This window comes from Catharus ustulatus, chromosome W (assembly GCF_009819885.2).
Source record: "Catharus ustulatus isolate bCatUst1 chromosome W, bCatUst1.pri.v2, whole genome shotgun sequence".
NCBI classification, from domain to species: domain Eukaryota; kingdom Metazoa; phylum Chordata; class Aves; order Passeriformes; family Turdidae; genus Catharus; species Catharus ustulatus.
This window is the reverse complement of record NC_046261.2, coordinates 10,724,457-10,744,961: the sequence shown is the minus strand read 5'-3', so window position 1 is coordinate 10,744,961 and position 20,505 is coordinate 10,724,457. Positions and strand designations below refer to the sequence as shown.

General features: G+C 44.3%; 1 protein-coding gene across 1 annotated transcript in view; it reads right to left on the bottom strand.

The window, feature by feature from the left end:
• Positions 1–20,505, bottom strand: part of LOC117005053 (transmembrane protein 161B-like) — a 70,319-nt gene that overhangs the window by 20,661 nt on the left and 29,153 nt on the right. The window contains exons 4-6 of the mRNA XM_033076282.1: positions 4,194–4,345; positions 2,491–2,551; positions 59–199 (exon numbers count right to left, since the gene is read on the bottom strand). Coding sequence (XP_032932173.1) covers positions 59–199; positions 2,491–2,551; positions 4,194–4,345 — 354 coding nt within the window. The remainder of the gene's footprint in view (positions 1–58; positions 200–2,490; positions 2,552–4,193; positions 4,346–20,505) is intronic.

The following is a 20,505-nucleotide window of genomic DNA, read 5'->3' as shown; positions in this document are numbered from 1 at the left end:
ATTAAACTGAGATTTAAGACTGAGTAACATATAACTATGCATATATATTTTCTCTTACTGTGTTGTTTTTTCTGTTGCTAAATTCAGAGCATCAAGATGCATTTGAGCCAGTCGCAAGCCAGGGAATGTCAAAAAAGCACCAATGAGTGAACAAAGAACAACCAGGAACAATTTGAAGGTTAGTTTAGACACAGGACTCCTAAAAGAAAAGAAACAAGTAGGAGGATGGGGGGTGGATATCAGAAACTTCATTCAAATCAACAGTATCTAACAACTAATCAAATTGAAATAAAAAGCAAGCAAGCCACATATTTATTTACTAAAAAGAATAAAAAGCTCTTTGCTATAAGAAAACCAAAACCTAAACTCTTTCCTACAAGATGTTAAATTTGTTATCACAGAAAAAAAACAAACCAAAAAGGATTAATTTTATGTTGTGATTTACAATTTAGGCAATAAAAATAGACGGTGCAATGAATTCAATTATTATATTTTTAATAGAACAGATACATGTTAAGTTTAACTGGTGAAAGGCAAATTTTTATTTTTAAGTTATACCATTCAAACTATCAAGAGACACCATCATCAACTCAACCACTGCTGTAAACAACCAAAGCACTGCGAATATCTAAAAGGAAATGGACACAAAGAGAAAAAATAATACAGAAATTAGTAAATTCAGAATAGTTTATGAAAAGCAGAGAAAAGAAAGGTTAAGAAGCACATAGGATTCAGATGAAGGTTTCTTTCTCATTAAATATCCATATCTATAAACGCCATATTAATCTAAGTATATATTTTAAACTTCTGTTCCTCACAAATAAAAAAAACTACAGTTCTTATACAATACTTGAAAATTTCCAAAGAATAAATTTGAATTTGCAGTCCCACAGCAATGGCATACCACATACAAGCATTTTAGGTCATGTGTTTAAGGCAAGGATTGTAACAGAATCTCGTTTACAATACATAGAGGTTGTCTATAAAAGTGATTGTATATATAGGTAACATCATAATCTATGTCAGTCTATACAAAACTTGGATACAGCGTAGCAGGCAGATGTACTTGCCAAGAGGAAAGTTCAGTAATTTCACAACTATAAGGCGCACCCTTTTGACTAAAATTTTTCCCTGAACCCGGAAGTGTGCCTTATAGTCCGGTCCACCTTATCTGATGTACAAAGTTGCAAAATTCACAAACCCAGAAGTGTGAGCTGCAATTGGGGGGGGCGGTGCCGCGGGAGCTCCGAGTCGCAAGGGGGGATGGGAGCGGGTGGCCATGGCCGGCAGGAGATGCGTGGAGAGGGAGGGAGCTGCCCCCGACCCCAGCTGTGGCACGGAGAGGGCACCTGGGGCTGCGTTTAAAGGCTACGCCAGTCTGTGAAAAATGTTTGCAAACTGCCAGTAATTTGTTACTTTGTTACACGCGGCTCAGCTCCTTGCTGCACAAAAAAAAGTGCGAGCTGTGAGCCCAGCCGTGAGCGGGGGACAGGAGCGACCAGCCCCTGGTCCCAGTCCCCGCCAGCCGCACGGGTTGAGTGGGACTACCCAACCCCCTGTCCCGACCCCTGTCAGCCGCGCGGGATAAGTGGGACCGCCCAGCCCCCGCTCCCAGCCCTTGCTGGTCGTGCGGGCTGAAAGGGACCGCCCAGCCCCCGACCAGCTGTAGCCGCACAGGGAGAGAGGGGGCAGGCAGCGCTGCGCCACCTCGAGCTGCAGACGGTCCCAAGCCACCCTGAACTGCAGCAACCCTGAGGTGTGAGCCGTGGCTACCCTGCACCATGGCAGTCGTGAGCCCTGCCTCGCCAGTCAAGGGCGGGTGGGAGTGCCGGGTCCCACCCACGGAGAGGGCGCTTGGGGCTGCGTTTAAAGGCTACACCAATCTGTTAAAATGTTTCAAATTTGAGCACATGCCAGTAAACTCCACGGGGGATTCCGGGGGATTCCGTTACTAATTTGTTACTTTGTTGCGCACAACATGGATCTTCGTGGCAAAAAAATAGTGCGCCTTATAGTCCGGTGCACCTTATGGTCGTGAAATTACTGTACTAATGTAGCCTGAAAACATGACTGAAGGTAAGAAGTAAAAATTTGCTCCTAATTCCATTTTTCCATTTTTATTGTAGCTTTTGCACTCTCACCCTCCTCCATACCACAGGATCTGCAAAATATACTCTTCTCTTGTTTAAAGCAATCTTTTCAAATCTGAAGGGACTGTTTAGGAAGTATCATGAGAAATACTTTTATAGTTTTTAACTGTATTTTATGGATAGGAATAATTTTGGAATAAAAAGGAAATACACAAATGCAACTTAAGTTACTTGGTAAATATTTAGGGATTATTTTCATTAATCCACCTCTTCACATTAATACAGAGTTTATAACTAAGTATAAGAGCAAAACATGCAAGAAAAATGCTTGCTAAGACAATCCAAGTGGTTCAGTTATAAATGCAACATAATGAAGACCAGTGTATTTCCAAAAACTTACTGGGATTCCAAACCCTGCTTTTCAAGGAACTGCATAACACTTTCTGAAAAATTTGAGAATCCTGCAGAGACATAAATCATATGTATAATATCAAAGTATAAATATAAAATATCTTTTAAAAAAAAATTCTAGGTAATAGGACATACTGTAAAAATTTTTTGACAAGTATTATTATTAACAGCAAATTATGTTTAGCATAGCTTTTTCATGTGTTAGCTAGTATGTCACAATGCAATAAAACTCAGTTATTAGTAGTCTTTGAAAACATTTCTGATATTTGTACATTTCATAAATCTGAATAGAACATTAATTTTTGAGAAGGTAAGTAACTTTATTCAGTAGAGGAACTTGACTTTACTGTGCAAGGTGTATTGGTATTGCATGGCCTGGGTTTTGGTAGGGGGTTGGGGGGGTTCCAGGGGTGGTTTCTGTGAGAAGCTACTAGAAGCTTCTACCATATCCAGCAGAGACAATCCCTGGTGGCTCCAATAATGGATGTGCTGCTGACCAAAGTTGGGCCAACATATCTAACATATTGATCTAACATATTTAAGAAGAAATAGAAACCAAAAAAAAAAAAAAGGTTGTTGCGCAGTTTTAATTTTGGCCAGAGAAGAGCAGAGGGAGAAAATGTGAGAAGAACAACTATGCAGACGCCAAGGTCAGTGAAGAAGGAGGAGGAGGAGGTGCTCCAGGCACAGGAGTTGAGATTCTTCTGCAGGCCATGGTGAAGATCACGGTGAAGCAGGTTGTCCACCTGCAGCCCATGGAGGGTCACAGGGATGCAGAGATCCATCTGCAACCTGTAGAGGTGGATGCCTGGAGGAGGCTGTGACCCTGTGGGAGATCTATGGAGAGAAGAGCCCTGCTCCTATGCTGGAACAGTCTGTCCTTGAAGGACTGCACCGCTTGGAAGAGTAACCCACGCTGCAGAAGTTTGGGTGGTACTGTTGCCTGTGGGATGGACTCACATTGCATCAGTTTGCAGAGAACTGTTACTCATGAGATGGACTCACGTTGGAGAATTTCATGGGGAACTGTCTCCTGTGGGAGGGACCCCATGGTGCAGCAGGGGAACGACCCCTCTCCCAGAGCAGTGGGAGAAGACTTGGGTGATGAACTGACCATAACCCCCATTCCCTGTCTCCTTGCGCCACTGGGGTAGGAAGTAGAGCTGGAAGGAGGGAGGAGTGGAGGGAAGGTATTTATAAGGATTTTATTTTACTTTTCATTATCCTGGTCTGATTTTGTTAGTAATAAATTTACTTAATATCTCTAAGTTGAACCTTTTTTGCCTGTGATGGTATTTGATGTGCAATCTCTCCTGGTCCTTATCTCAACCTTTGTTAAATTTTCTTTCCTCTGTCCAGCTGCAGAGGGGAGTGAGTGAAAGGATTTGGTGGGTATGTGGTATCCTCGCAGCATCAACCCATGACAAAGGCAAAATGGATTAAAGATAAAACTGGAAATTAAATATAATTAGCAAAGCAAACAACCCAGGTAAAGATGACATAATTTAACAAGGAACATATACTGGATATCCTTCAGAACTGACATTCCAAAGCAATATTTCCTACAAGTGTATTACATATAGAGTTTATTTAAATACAGATATTCTCAAGACCATCTAAAAGCTGCTTAAAATTAACTTTTCATGTAATGTAATCACTAGAGCTATTGCAAACCCTGAAGAAAGGAGTTACCTGATTCGAGTCCAAACTCTAGATAGCTTTCTGTCACAATCAGGATTGCCATTGCTTTCACAAAAAAGAAGAAACCAAAGGTGACACAGACTGATCTTTCACCTCCATCCTTTGCTATGAAATAATGAGCGGTCAATGAAAACAGTATCTTTCTATTCAAGAAAAATGTCAAGTAAAATCAAGTTTGCAAAATAACTATATTTATGAATTATAAACCTGTAGTTTAGTCATCTACACTAAGACTACTTAAAAATGTGCAAATGCTTTAAAAAGTAATAATTATTTAGCCAATTTGAGGTTAATTATGCTTTACAGTATTGTAGGAGCTCAGTAAGCACAGGCACATGTGGGAATACAGCTAGAGAGCAGAACTGCGAACACGGCTCAGCTTATCACAACCGACAAGGATGTGTTAGCTATAGTAGACCACAAGCCTTGGCAAGAGTAAGCGGGATTTTGAAGAAGGAATGTAAGAGATAACACAGTACTTGGTACAAGGTGCTTGGTATGCAGTTTTGTGGGGAATGATGCGAAGTACTGCATGTACCTGGTTAGCTTAAAGTGAGGCATTCATTAGGCAATGTTACTTAGTTACAATTAAGCAATATAGCCTAGTTACACAAATATTATTGGTGTGTTATTTTTAGAAATAACAAAAAAGGTATATAAACTCTACTTTGTGTATCAATAAATGGCTTCATGGCTTAATGCAAGTAAATCATGAAGACCCAGTCTCTTCATTACAACTGCCATCAGGCACACAATCACATTATGAGTAGCTAGGAATACACTATTTCGGAATATAATTTTGTTTTCATTTAGGCTTACTGATAGCCAAATGCAATGGTATTCACTATCAACCAGAGAATAATTAAACCAAATTTTAAATGTAAATTTTTCATACTTTTAAGAATTTACAGAAGTTGTATCAAACCAAAAATAAGACAATTGTATCTTCAATGTAAAATATCAAGATAGATGAAAAATATTCCATCAAACTACACAACAACAAATACAGAAGTGGAGTTATGTATATTGTCAGAATGCACGACCTCAAGTGGGTGTATTCAAGATTCTTCACTACAAAAATTCAGAGTTCAAAGGCAGAAATATAGCACATTTCAAGTCACTTCATGTTTGCTGCTGAAATAAACTTGATTAAAATATTTCCTTAGTCTTGTCTTAACTATATGTGAATGCATGTTTGTACACATGCATACATCCATGCACACACACATATATAGTGCATATATATGTATATTGTGCATATAACATTAATGACTTTTTGTTCTTTTGGGGAGAAGAATGTTAAAAAGGTAGAAAAGGTGCTCCTCCTCACATAATTCTCTTTTTTTGTTCCTGAAGAAAAGCACAGACATTGATTTTTCTATTGTCTCCTTGATGAAAGGCAATAAGTTTTAGAAGACATCAAGTGAGGACAGATTTGTTGCCCTTTAGTTTAGAAACAAAAAAACCCACACAATAAGCATTTAATACAAAAGCTGTTCTCTCAAATGTCTGCTGAGCTTTCCCAAGCAAGCTTACAAAAGTTTCCAGGTAGCTTTACAAAATCTGTACCCTTTCAATTAGATTTCCTTTTGTTACTTTTCAGGACATCATGATTAGTGGAAGCAACAAAACCTTAACTCTTTGCATAAGAGCAGAGAAGCTGTAAGAATCTACATATATATAAAAAGTTTTCAGAGAAGACAAAATAGATTTTTTGCTTTAAAAACACCAAAATATTTTCTCTGATGCTTAGAAATATTCAGACATCAGATTAAGTAACTTTCTGCTGGATTTGGTGTGGGAGAGCAGAAAACACAGGGTATACATACCAACAGCAGGGAATGAGATACCCCAAGAAGCACTTCTATCAATAATGGGATTGTCCTGACACCATTTTCCGTGTCTCCCTATATACAATCAGCAGTGGGGGCCACCATCTTGGAAGGGAGCTGTACCCAGCCATTTTGGGTGTCTCTTTGTTCCTGTGGGGTTTGATATTTAGCAATTTTGTGTCTACTGATTATTTACTGTTATTTTTTGCTTGTTACTGCTTCACTTGTTAGTAATCTATTTTTTCACTTATATCTACAGGAAAACACCAGGGAAACATCTCAAAAGAATTAAGGGGTGTTCCTCTAGGAAGGTAACACAGCTGAGATGCCTTTATGCCAATGCACCCAGCATGGGCAACAAACAGGAGGAATTTGAAGCCACTGAGCTGCTAGAAAGTTATGACCTTGTTGCCATTACTGAAACTTTGTGGGATGATTCCCATGACTGGAATGTGACTATGGATGGCTAGAGGCTGTTCAGAAGAGACAGGGGAGGAAGGAAAGGTGGAGGGGTTGCCCTCTACATCAAGAGATGGATTGAGTGTGTAGAGTTGTCTCTCAGCCATGAGCAGGTCAAAAGCCTGTGGGTAAGAATCAGAGACTGAGGCAACAAAGGGAACCCTGTGGTTGGTGTTTGCTACAGGCTGCCTGACCAAGGGGAGCCTATTGACAAAGCCTTCTTTCTCCAACTACAGAAGACATAGTGCTTGTAGGTTCTTGTCCTACTGGAGGACTTCAACCACACCAATATTTGCTGGGAAAGTAGTACAGTGAGCTGTAGGCAATCCAGGAGACTCCTGGAATGCCTGGACGATAACTTCTTGAGCCAGGTAGTAGACAACCTGACAAGAGGGAAGGAGATACTGGATCTGATGGTCACCAATGTAAGCAAACTCTATCCGGATCATCAAGATTGGAGGCAACCTGGGTTGCAGTGATCATGCACTGGTGGAGTTTGCTGTCTGGAGGGACGTGGGTTAGGTAAGGAGTAAAGTAAGGCCCCTGAACGTAAGGAAAGCAAACTTCCAACTCTTCAAGGAACTAGTCACTAGGATTCCCTGGGAAACTGCCCTTGGAGATAAGGGAGTGGAGCTGAGCTGGCAGATTTTTAAGGAAGTCTTCCATAGAGCACAAGAGCTAGTGATCCCCAGGAGCAAGAAATTGGGCAAGGAGGGCAAGACACTGGCATGGTTGAGTTAGAACTTGCTCATCAAACTAAAGAAGAAAATGCAAAGGCAGTGGAAACAAGGACAGGTGACCTGGGAAGCGTATAGAGAAGTATGATTGTGTAGGGATGGGATGAGGAAGGCCAAGGCAAACCTGGAACTGAATTTGGCAAGGGAGGCAAAGAATAACAGGAAGGGCTTCTACAGTTGTATCAGACAGAAAAGGAAGGTCAAAGAAGGAATACCTTGATAAGCAATATGGAAAGCTGGTAGCAATGGATGAGGAGAAGGCTGTGGTACTCAACAATTTTTTTGCCCCAGTCTTCACTGGCAACTTCTCTTTACACATCTCTTGAGTGGATGGACTGCAAGACAGGGACTGGGGGAGCAAAGTGCTTTACATTGCAAGTAAAGGTCAGGTTCACGACCATCTGAGGAATCGGAACATACAGTAATTTCACGAATACAAGCCGCACCAATTTGACTAAGATTTTGCTCCTAAACCGGAAATGCGGCTAATAATCAGGAGCGGCTAATACAACCTCAGAAGTGCCTGCCAGAGTGCTGAGCCGAGCAGCTGCAAAGTCGGCATTTTGCGATTGTTACAAATCGCTACTTTGTTGCACTGCGGGTGGAGCCTGGCTCCCTGTAGGCAGCACGGGGGGCGGGGAGAGAGGCGGGAGAGCTCTCTTTCCTCCTCTGCCACAGCCCAGGGGAGAGACGGGGGGGGCCCGGTGCCGCCATTGCCGCGGTCCGGGGAGGGGGGGGGGAAGCCCGCACCGCCATTGCTGCGGCCCGGGGAGGGGGGGGAAGCCCGCGCCGCCATTGCCGCGGCCCGGGGAGGGGGGTGGAAGCCGGCGCCGCCATTGCTGCGGCTCGGGGAGGGGGGGGGAAGCCCGCGCCGCCATTGCTGCGGCTCGGGGAGCTGACGGGAGTCCCGCGCTGCCATTGCTGCGGCCCAAGGAGGGGGGGGGAAGCGCGCGCCGCCATTGCTGCGGCTCGGGGAGCCGACAGGAACTCCGCGGAAGCCATTGCTGCGGCTCGGGGAGCCGACGGGAGCCCCGCGCTGCCATTGCTGCGGCCCAAGGAGGGGGGGGGGGGAAGCGCGCGCTGCCATTGCTGCGGCCCAAGGAGGGGGGGGAAGCGCGCGCCGCCATTGCTGTGGCCCGGGGAGCCGACGGGAGCCCCGCGCAGCCATTGCCGCGGCTCGGGGAGCCGACGGGGTCCTTTGTCCCCGCCCGCCGCCGCCGCGGCAGGAGCGGGGAAACTCCGTCCCTGCCCGCCGCCGGCGCCACGGGCGCGGGAAAGCTCCATCCCCGCCCGCCGCCGCTGCCGTAGGAGCAGGGGAAACTCCGTCCCTTCCTGCCACCGCAGGGCAGCGCCGACCCGGGGTGACCGAGCCCAGTGGCAGCGGCGGCGGGCCCCGAGCGGCAGCACCGGGCTGGGCCATCTGGCCCCGTCAGTGGCCCCTAGCGGGCCGAACCTGCACAACCTTAGCTCAGCCAGTAAACCCCGCCATGCCGCGGTTCTGTTACTAATTGCACGCGGGTCCTCGCTGCGAACGACAAAGCGGCTTATATTCGTGTGCGGCTTATCTATGGACAAAAACCGAAATGTTTGCCAACACCCAGAGATGCGGCTTATACTCAGTGCGGTTTGTATTCGTGAATTTACTGTACATAGAAGTCTATGGGACCCGATGAGATGCATCCCAGAGTGCTGAGGGACTTGACTGATGTAGCTGCCAAGACAGTCTCCATGATATTTGAAAAGTTATGCCAGTCAGGGGAAGTCCCAGGTAACTGGGAAAAGGGAAATGTTGTACCCATTTTTAAAAAGGGTAGAAAGGAGGACCCTGGGAACTACTGACCTTTCAACCTCACCTCTGTGCCTGGGAAGATCCCAGAATAGATCCTCCTAGAAGCTATGCTAAGGGATATGGAGGACAGGGAGGCTATTTGAGACAACCAGTACAGTTTTGCCAAGGGCAAGTCCTGCCTGACCAACCTAGTGGCCTTCTTTGATGGAGTGACTGCATCAGTGGACAAGGGAAGAGCTACAGATGTCATCTGGACTTCTCTAAAGCCTTTGAAATGGTCTACCACAACATCCTTCTCTCTAAATCAGAGACAGATGTATGCAATGAGTGGACTGTTCAGTGGAGAAGGAATTGGTTGGACAGTTGCATCCAGAAGGTAGTAGTCAATGGCTCAGAGTCTCAATGGACATCAGTGACAAGTGGTGTCCCTCGGGAGTCTCTATTGCGACCAGTGCTATTTAATATCTTCATTAATGACATAGACAAAGGGATAGAGTGCACTCTCAGCAAATTTGCAGATGACACCAAACTGAGTGGGGTTGTTGACACACCTGAAGGAAGGGACATCATCCAGAGGAACCTGGACAAGCTTGAGAAGTGGGCCCATGGGAATCTCATGAGGTTTACAAGACAAAGTGCAAGTTGCTGCACCTAGGTCAGGGCACTTTCATGGGGGTTCTTGCTAGATAAGTTGTCCCGGAGACAAAAAATTCAATTTCACATTCCTCTCATGAGAAACCTCCATGAGGACAGACCTAAAGAGAGACATCAAGCGGAAGGGCAACAAAGATGGCGAAGGGTCTAGAGCACATGTCCTATGAGGAGTGGTTGAGGGAGCTGGGGTTGTTTAGCCTAGAGGAGACTCAGGGGAGACCTTATCACTCTCTACAATTGCCTGAAAGGAGGTTGCAGTCAGGTGAGGGTTGGGCTCTTCTCCCAGGCAACTAGCAACAAGAGGAGAGGACATAGTCTCAAGCTGAACCAGGGGAGTTTTAGGCTGGACATCATGAGAAATTTCTGCACAGAAAGGGTGATTAGACATTGGAATGGGCTACCCAGAGTGATGGTGGAGTCATCATCCCTGTGTTATCAGATGATATATGGCCTACGCCTGGTGAGCTAACACAATGCTTATTCTCCAAATCTACTGGCCTATGGAAACTGCACAATGCCCATTGTGTAAGAAGGAGAACTGGAAGTTCACCAACCTCAGTGTCCTGCCAACTCAGCCAGGTCACCTGGAACTTTGGGGTCTACAACCACCAGAGACCACCAGAGAGACTGCCAGGACAGAATAACCTATGCATAAATGGGAGGGGAAATATGCTAATGATTTTGGGGAAATTATTATTTCACGGAGGCAGAAACCTCCTACACATACCCTGCTGGGGAGAGATTTATTGGGAAAATTGGGTTCTCAAAGAATTTTCTAGGATGGGGAAATACAAATTCCAGAATCAAAAACTATCAAGGCAAGGATTTTTATGTTACAGGAGTCAAATGAATTGGAAAAAATCCCAGAGGAGATAGAGAACAATGACCCTGCTGGTATGGGCAACTGAAATGCCCAGATGATCAAAAGTGACCAAACCAGTGAGGATTACATTCAAACCTGAGGCCAGACCAGTAAGGCAAAAAAAAAAAATCTTATTAATTGGAAGCCAAGGAAGGGGCTGGGAAAGCTTATAGAAAAATTTTTAGAATATGGGTTATTGAAGGAGTGTGAATCAAAATATAGCATGCCAGTATTACCAATTTAAAAGCAAAATGGGGAATATAGGTTAGTGCAAGATTTAAGGGCCATTAATAAAATATTACCAGATATTCATCCAGTAGTAGCTAATCCCTATACACTTTTGACAGCACTAAAAGGGGAATATAAATATTTTACAGTGATTGGTCTTAAGAATGCCTTTTTCTGCATACCCTTGGAGGAAAATAGTCAAGTAATAATTTGCTTTTGAATGGGAAAGACCCACCTCTGGATGCAAAGTTCAGTTAACCTGGACCATCCTACCGCAGGGATTTAAAAATAGTCCAGCAATATTTGGAAATCAACTAGCAAAATATTTAGAACAATGGAGTAAAAATAACACCTAAGGAGCAGTTTTACAGTATGTAGTTGACATTCTGCTGGCAGCGAAGACCCAAAAGCAATGCCTACAAATGACCATAAGTCTGTTGAACTTTCTGGGACAGAATGGTTACAGAGTAACTAAAAGAAAAGCTCAAATAGGAAAGAAAACTGTGAACTATTTGGGCTTCAAGATCACTCAAGGGCAGAGAATTCTTGGCTTTGACAGAAAGGAAGCAATCTGCCAAACTCCAGAACCATGGAATATCTGAGAATGACGAGGCTTTCTAGGAGTGGTCGGGTGGTGCCAGTTGAAGATATTAAACTATGGACTTTCAGTGAAGCCCATCTATGAAACCTTAAAAGAAACAAAGTTTGGACAATTGTTGTGGACTCCGGAGTACCAAACTGCCTTCCAAGAACTGAAAAAGGCATTAATGAGAGCACCTGCATTAGGGTTTCCTGACTTAATCAAGCCCTTTGAACTGTTTGTACATGAGAGGCAACATTTAGCCCTGGGGGTCCTGGCACAGAAACTGGGAACCTAGAGGACACCTGTGGGATATTTCTCGAAACAGCTGGACAATGTGAGTAAAGGATGGCCAGGATGTTTGTGAGCAGTTGCTGCAACTGTTTTACTGATCCAAGAGGCAAGAAAACTCATTAATGGAGAGCACATAGCTGTTTTTGTCCCTCACATGGTGATACCTGTATAAGAGTGGGGGGGGGAGGGGGGACACATTGACTATCCCCCAGCAGAATGCTGAAATACCAAGTTTTGCTTTTGGAAGAGGATGATGTGGAATTGAAAATGACAGTAACCATCAATTGAGCTGTGTTCCTTGATCCAAAGGCAGTGGATGAGGGAGCTCTGGTACATTATTGTCTCCAAACTATCAAACAGGTATGTTCCAGCAGAAGTGATTTGTGAGATTTTCCAATAGAGAATCCTGATTTAGAATTATTCACAGATGGGAGCAGTTTCATGAAGGATGGAAACCAGATGGCAGGATATGCAGTGGCAACCACTAGTGAAGTACTGGAAGCTCAATCTTTACCAATTAAGAAATCAACACAAAAGGCAGAAATAATAGCATTAAAACAAGCATTAAATTTGGCAGTGGGGAAAAGGGTGAATATTTGGACTGATTCTAGGTAGGCATTTAGTGTAATTCATGGTCATGGAGCTATATGGAAAGAAAGGGGACTGCTATCGGCTCAAGGATCAGCTATTAAACACAAAGAAGAAATTTTACAACTTTTGGAAGAAATTCATAAACTAAGGGAAGTGGAACTGATGCACTGCAAAGCACATAAACCTGGGCAAACTAATGTTATTCTGGGAAACCAAATAGAAGATAAAGCAGTTCAAGGAGTAGCTGAAAAAGGCATCCTAACATTAGTACCATAAAGACAAATTGACATATCTGAATTTACGCCTAATTATGACAGTGAGGATCAGTGCTTAGTAAACACATTAAAAACCACTAAGAATCAGGAGGGACGATGGGTAATAGACAGCCAACAGGTTATAGTTCCAACTTCTGTAATGAGGAAAATAATGGAAAAAGAACACAGCAAAACCCATTGGGGAAGTGAGTCCATATCTAGTCTCCAAAGCTCTGTACTCAGCTTAGGAATGACTGAAATAGCAAAATAAATCCTAGTAAAATGTTCACTTTGCTTAAAAAACAATCCCATATATAGGAAAAGGCTACCTCCTGGAACAATTAAACAGGGAAATTCACCTGTAGATTATTGACAAATAGATTTCTCTGAACTACCCAGACAAAACGGGTATAGGTATTTTTTGGTATTGGTAGATACTTTTTCTGGATGACCATAAGCCTTTCCTTGTAGTACCAATAAAGCTAGGGAAGTGGTAAAAATAATGCTTAAATAAATCATATCAAGATTGGGGGTACCAATTGGGATGTCCTCAGATAGAGGCCCACATTTTATAGCAGATGTGATGCAACAGCTGAGCAAAACTCTAGGCATAAAATGGGATTTGCACACACCTTGACGACCACAATCAATTGGGTAAGTGGAAAGGATGAATCAGATATGGAAATTACAAATTAGCAGAATGTGTCAGGAAATTTCCTTAAAATGGGCAGAGGCCCTGTCTCTGGCTCTTTTGTGAGTCAAAATTCAGCCAAGGTCAAAAACCAAAGTCCCCATGCTGTATGGATGGCTGTATCGAACACCATCCATTCCCAGAGAAATGCATTCAAAGGGAGAAACAGATTTAAATCTATGCTTAATTTCTTTAGGAAAAACCCTTGCTGGGCTCTGCCAGTTTATAACCCTATTGGGACCAGTTGCTTTGGATGCACCCTTTCACTCATACCAACCTGGGGACTTTGTATATGTAAAGACATGGAACTCTGAACCCTTGAAAGAAAAGTGGGAAGGACCCCTTCAAGTCCTCCTGGTAAGCTACACTGCACTTAAGGTGGAAGTAATCAAACGCTGGGTCCATCACATGTGGGTAAAACCAGAAACCACACATTAAACACAGTAGAAACAAGATTAAATAACACTGTGGAGATTTTTTTGTATATAAATCCTATTGTTTTAGGTATATTATACAATTTTCTAGAGGGATATTTATTGCATCTAAATGAAGAAGATAAATAATTGCATATTTATAATAGTAATAGAAACTATGTTCTTAATCTCTGGGAAGGGAAAAGGGATCGTAAAGCTAGTGCAAGACTTTGGCAGATTACAGAGTGTAACCTCTATAGGAGCTTTTTTGCCAACACCAGCCTCTACAGAAAATCCAGTTCCGTGAGGAGCTTTAGTCAGCAATTTGACAAAAATTTGGGAACACACGAGGGAAGGAAATAGCACCCATGCCAATTGGACAGGAATGGAAGGAGAATATTCCTTACAATGGATACGTAATGATGATACTGTTAAAAATTTTTGTATCTCAAAACCAGAAAATATTTATTGGCTGACAGACTGCACTAATAGCCTTTGGGGATGTCAAATACCTGAAAAATGGAACAGCCCTCAAATGGGACAATGGGAATATATCCAGCCAGTTTAGTGGTGTCTGGACTGGGAAAAGAATTCAGGTCTCCCAGAACACCCCTTACAGGTTGATATAAAAGATTATGATTTAATAAGGTCAAGGAAAAAGAATCTAAAGATAAAAGAAAAGTGGAATTGCACTCAAGTATACACTTATAAGAAGATGCAGCAACTTATGACTGTGGCTCAAGCTCTAAGGTTAGGATGTGTTTCTAGAAATTATTCTACCCTTGTTAATGACACCTTGTCTCACCTAACAAATAACGAGACTTGGAGACAGATAGACTATTAGCAGGACATGATAAAATCATTAGGACCTACAGTATGGGTGAGAAGTAATAGGATCTGGATCACACATTTGCTTTTGGGAGAATCAAGAGTGCAATGGACACTGGGAGTATTAACATTATGTCCCTTGTGGAAGGAGTCACCATTGGAAGCCCAACTATGGGAAAAAGTTAAATGTGATGAGACTTGGAAACACCCCAGTACAGGAACCATAGTGGGAGGGATTTTAAAATCCATCTTCACTTCCCAAATATCTACCTTCAGAAATAGATTAACCATACACAATTTGACTCTGCAAATGGAAAGTTTAGCAAATGCAACTAAAATAATGTTCACTGAAATAAATTAACAATTGCAAACCACAACTAAAATAACCCTACACAACAGATTGGTCTCACATTTATTGCTGTTACATGGACACGGAGTGTGTGGATACTTGAATTTAGACAATACTTGTTGTGTACACACTCCAAATGTGGCTGTTAAATTGGATGACCAAATAGAGAGGATAAAATCAGTTGCTGCATCCAGCAGAGAATTAAGGATAGGATTAGAAAGTAAGTGGCTAAACAAAATATTTAAAGGATTTTGATTTTCTCTGACTGATTGATTGACCTCACTTTTGCAAAGTATAACTGCGGTCACAGTAATAATTGTGATTATGATGCTTGCTTTAAGTTTCATAAAAAACAATTGCTAATGCAACATGAGGAACTTATATGATGTTAGTAAAAAGGCAAAGTGAAGCTTATTAAGGCTTGAAAAGAAGACAAGTTTCACAAGCCTCAAAGAGGGGGAATGTTACCAGATGATATATGACCTACACCTGGTGAGCTAACACAATGCTTATTCTCCAAATCTACTGGCCTATGGAAACTGCACAATGCCCATTGTGTAAGAAGGAGAACTGGAAGTTCACCAGCCTCAGTGTCCTGCCAACTCAGCCAGGTCACCTGGAACTTTGGGGTCTATGACCACCAGGGACCACCAGAGAGACTGCCAGGACAGAATAACCTATGCATAAAGGGGAGGGGAAATATGCTAATGATTTTGGGGGAATGATTATCATATGTATGTTTAGTCTAGGACAATCAATGAATATGCATGCAAAATAGAGTATATAAAAAGAAACTTTCCTATACCCAGTATGCACAACTTTGGGAGGAGCTATCTCCCCGTGCATCCAGCTGAATAAATAATATCTGCTTCTTAATGCTACATTAGCGTTAAGGAGTTATTTTTATTTTACTGAATTTTTGGTAACACCTGGAGGTGTTTAAGGAAAGACTGGATGTGTTACTTAGTGCCATGGTCTAGTTGACATGGTGTTGTTAGGTCATAGGTTGGACTCTATGATCTCAGAGGTCTTTTCCAAACTATTTGATTCTATGATTCTGTGAAACTCATTACAAGGTAGGAACACAGTATGGCATATAAGCAATCATGCTTAAAAGAGTTGAAGCCACAAAGATGGCTGCAAGGAAATAAAAAGACAAGTACCTCACTAAAACTGAAAGCAGAAACTTTTCTTTTACATTGTCTTTCCTTCTCTGCCAAATAAAATAATCCGATAAACTAGGTTAGCACAGATGAACAAGATGAGATAGCTGCAAAGTAGACATGCAAAACAGCAATGAGCAGCACTGCAAAATAGCTTGTGTTAAGGAAAAAATCTCATTCCCTAACTATTGTACCAATTATTCTTTATAGTATGAAATTGTATGAACTTTCTTAAGATAGATATATATATATAGTTTACATTGTATACTGCATAGTCATGGTTAAGTCAGCATGACTAAAGGGCCCTGGTTCATTACAAGGAGGAGGACAGGCTCCACCTTGAAGAATAAAGGATAACCCTGGACTACCAAGATAATGCCAGCATCCTAACCCCTCTAACAATCATCTCTGTGAAACCCTCCCATTAGTTGGCATTATACATAACTAACTGTAGCAAGATTAGGACATCTAGATCAAGAAAGAAGCATACGGTGATGATGCCATAGCATTATAGCTGCTCTGCAGAATAACATATGTGTGTTAAGTAGGGATTGGTCAAACTGTGTTGTACCTGAATGCTTGAAAGGTATAAGAACTGTGTAAAACTGCATTTGGGGTGAACCAATTTGAATGGGACATCTCATGTGCATGAATAAAGAATTGTTCTTGTAATCCTATACTTTGCATCCTAGCCTCTCTCCTCAACCCGCACAAGCCAGTTGAGAAATTTTCTTAACACTTGACGGGCATATGCACCAGAGGTCATATATGTAGGGAACAACTTCATCCAACTCTAATCAATTATTAAATATGATTACTCTTGATTTTTACAAGTAAGTTCAAAACCAGAATTTGACAGTAGTTTTGGAACTATATTTTACTTCAAACACCACAATAAACTTGTGACCAAATTGGAAAACCTTCAAAGTTTCTTCCCTTGTTAAAATTAATCAAAATCCATTCCTTTGGATTCTGCAGGGACTAAGTAAACTTTCACACCAAAATTCTCTGTTTACCTTACAAAACTTCCATGAACATTGTGGAATTGGATGGATGAACACAGACAGAGTTATAGACAATGGTTCTATGTCCAGGTGGAGGTCAGTGATGAGTGGTATCCCTCAGGACTCTGTCCTTGGACTGGAGCTCTTTAATATCTTTATCAATGATATAGACAGTGGGATTGAGTGCACCCTCAGCAAGTTTGCAGATGACATGAAGTTGAGTGGTGCAGCTGACACAACAGAAGGAAAGAATGCCATCCAGGGAGACCTGGACAAGCTTGAGAAGTGGACCACATGAACCTTATCAGGTTCAACAAATCCAAGTGCAAGGTGCTGCACCTAGGTCGGGGAAATCCTAGACATGAGCACAGACTGGGAGAAGAAGTCATTGAGAGCAGCCCTGCAGAGAAGGACTTGAGGGTTCTAGTGGACAAAAAGCTGAACATGAGACAACAGTGTGTGCTTGCAGCCCAGAAGGCCAACTGCATCCTGGGTTGCATCGAAAGAGGAGTGGCCAACAGGTCGAGGGGATTCTGCTCCTCTACTCTGCCCTCATGGTGCCCCATCTGGACTACTGCATCCAGCTCTGGGGTCCTCAGCACAAGAAAGACCCAAATCTGTTAGAGTACGTTGAGAGGAGGGCCACAAAGATAATCTGGGGGTTGAAGCACCTCTCCTAGAAATACAGGCTGAAAGAGTCGGGGTTGTTCAGTCTGGAGAAGAGAAGGCTCTGGGGAGACCTCATTGCAGCCTTTCAGTATTTAAAGGGAGCTTATAAAAAAGAGAGAGAGTACAGTAATGTCACGAATACAAGCCGCACCAATTTGACCAAAATTTTGGTGGAAACCCGGAAGTGCGGCCAATATTCCGGGGCGGCTAATACATTAACAATATTCTAAAAGCTGCCAACACGGAAGTGAGAGCCCGCGGCAGCCCCAAGCCAAGCTGGAGCCCGGTCGGCCCCGGCAGAGGTGGGAAAGCCTGGCAGAGGCGGGGCCAACAGTGTGGGGGGCGGGCGGCAGAGCCTGAGCCAGCAGGGCGGGGCAGGGGGGCGGCAGAGCCGGGTCAGTAGGGCGGGGGAGCCTGGGAGAACTGGGGCTAGCAGTGCAGGGGAGCATGGCAGAAGCAGGAAGGCCGGCGGGTGGGGCTGCCTGGCAGCGGGGGAAGCCCAGCAGAATCGGGGCCAGCAGCGTGGGGGAGCCCGGCGGTGCGGGGGCCTGCAGTGCCGGCCAGGGCGAGGAAACGCGGCGGCGGTGCAGACGGGAGGGGGCGGTCGGCGAGCCCGGCAGCAGGGCTAGGGAACGCGGCGCGGCCGGCGAGCCGGGCGGCGGCGGCGGCAGCCCGCCGGTAGGGCTAGGGAACGCGGCGCGGCGCGGTCGGCGAGCCGGGCGGCGGCGGCGGCGGCAGCCCGCAGGCAGGGCTAGGGAACGCGGCGCGGCGCGGCCGGCAACCCGGACGGCGGCGGCGGCAGTCCGCCGGCAGGGTTAGGGAACGCGGCGCGGTCGGCGAGCCGGGCGGCAGCGGCGGCAGCCCGCCCGCAGGGCTAGGGAACGCGGCGCGGCGCGGCCGGCGAGCCGGGCGGCGGCGGCGGCAGCCCGCTGGCAGGGCTAGGGAACGCGGTGCGGCGCGGCCGGCGAGCCGGGCGGCGGCGGCGGCAGCCCGCCGGCAGGGCTAGCGAACGCGGCAGCGGGGCGGTGCTGACGGGAGAGGGGGGCCAGCGAGCCCGGCGGCGGCGGCAGCACCACCCGGCCAGCCCCGTCGAGCCGTGGCGCTGAGCTGGACTACCCGGCCCCGTCGGCAACCATGAGCGGGCCGAGCCTTCCTGACCCTGCCCCGAGCCAGTAAAACCCGCTATGCCGCGATCCTGTTACTAATTGGCCAATTTGTGAAAGCTGCGCACGGATTCTCGCGACGAACGAAAGTGCGACTAATATTCGGGGTGCGACTTATCTATTGACAAAGACAGCAACATTGTCGAGGCACCGGAAGTGCGGCTTATAATCCGTGCGGCTTGTATTCGTGAAACTACTGTAACTTTTTTACACAGGCCAATAGTGATATGGTTTTAAATTAAGAAAGATTTAAATTAGATGTTAGGAAGAAATTCTCTACTCAGAGGGTGATGAGGCACTGGAACAGGTTTCACAGAGAGGTTGTGGATGTCCCATCCCTGGAGGATTTCAAGGCCAGATTGAATGGGGCCTTGAGCAATCTGGTTTAGTGGGTGACACTCCTGCCCATGATGGGGGGCGGGGAGAGACACACATGTTTGAATTAGATGATCTTTAAGGTCCCTTCTAACCTAAGTCATTCTATGATAGTGTGAAAATCTACATACATGTATACATATAGCAATTATATGCAGAACAAAAGAAAGCATGGCAGAACATCTTGACATTGCTAATTCACTTCAAGGAAAAAGTAAGATGTCTGGGTTACACAACCCTTCAAACAAAGGACAGTGTTTTGTAAATATTATGTCTACAGCTGTCCTTGGTGTGTTATCAGGAGAGCTAATAGAACCGGCAAGCAGGAAGAGGTTAGCCTCTCTGACTATTGTCTGCTAGAACTTTTAAATCCCATGGTGTTGTCTCTGGTCTTGGTCCTGCCCTGATGCTTAGCTTGGAGAGATCTTCCCCACTAGGAATACTGGGTGAAGATGTTTGGTCCCCAAGCCCCTGCAGGTGCATCTGCACAAGATGCTGTGGAAGCTCTTCAGTGGTGCATGGAGTGGATACAACAACTTGAGTCACAGTATTCACAGGAACCGGGCTCATTACTGGGTGAGAGATGGGAGAAGACTCAAGCCTTGATAGAGCAGTTCTGTCATCGTGTAGAAGCTCTAGAAAGGACAGGCTGTGCTTCGTCTCTTTCACTCACCCTCACAGTAAAGCATTGTTTCCTGATATGCAGACAGAACCTCTTGTGTTTCACTTTGTGCCCGTTGCTTCTTGTCCTGTCACTGGGCACCACAGAAAAGAATCTGTGTCCCTTTTCTTTGTACCGTCCTGATACAAAATGTGGAACAAGTAAAATTTTCTTAATAAAGGATGTTTTGATGTTTTGATCTTTGTATACTTTCAAGCCTAATCAACAAGAAAGGAGATTTAATTCATGAAACAGAGAGCAACTAACAAGCTCTAAGTGATGTCCAGGTGCTAGAAAAACAAATTATTTGTTAGTAGAATTGCCTTGTTCAAGTTTCGGGCTGAACATGCTTCAATGATCTCATACCTAGGGGGATGTTTAACAAAGCTTGGGAAGAAGAATACCCACTGATAATGGACACAAAAAAATGCAGAGTTTATGGGACATCTGGCAGAACTTCCAAGATAAGGAAGAAACTAATAAAGCCAACTCAGCAACTGTGCTGAAATCAGCTCCAACTGGATAAAAGGCAATTCCAGCAGGGGGAGACCATGACCACCGACTCATGGACCACTGACCCAAGAAACCCACTGACCCAAAAGAATAGAAGGACTGGGAATGCAGACTAATTAGCATGGGAAGCAAAAGAATAATTTACCAATAGAAGAGACAATGCTAATTAATAACAGAATTATGTAACTTGTATC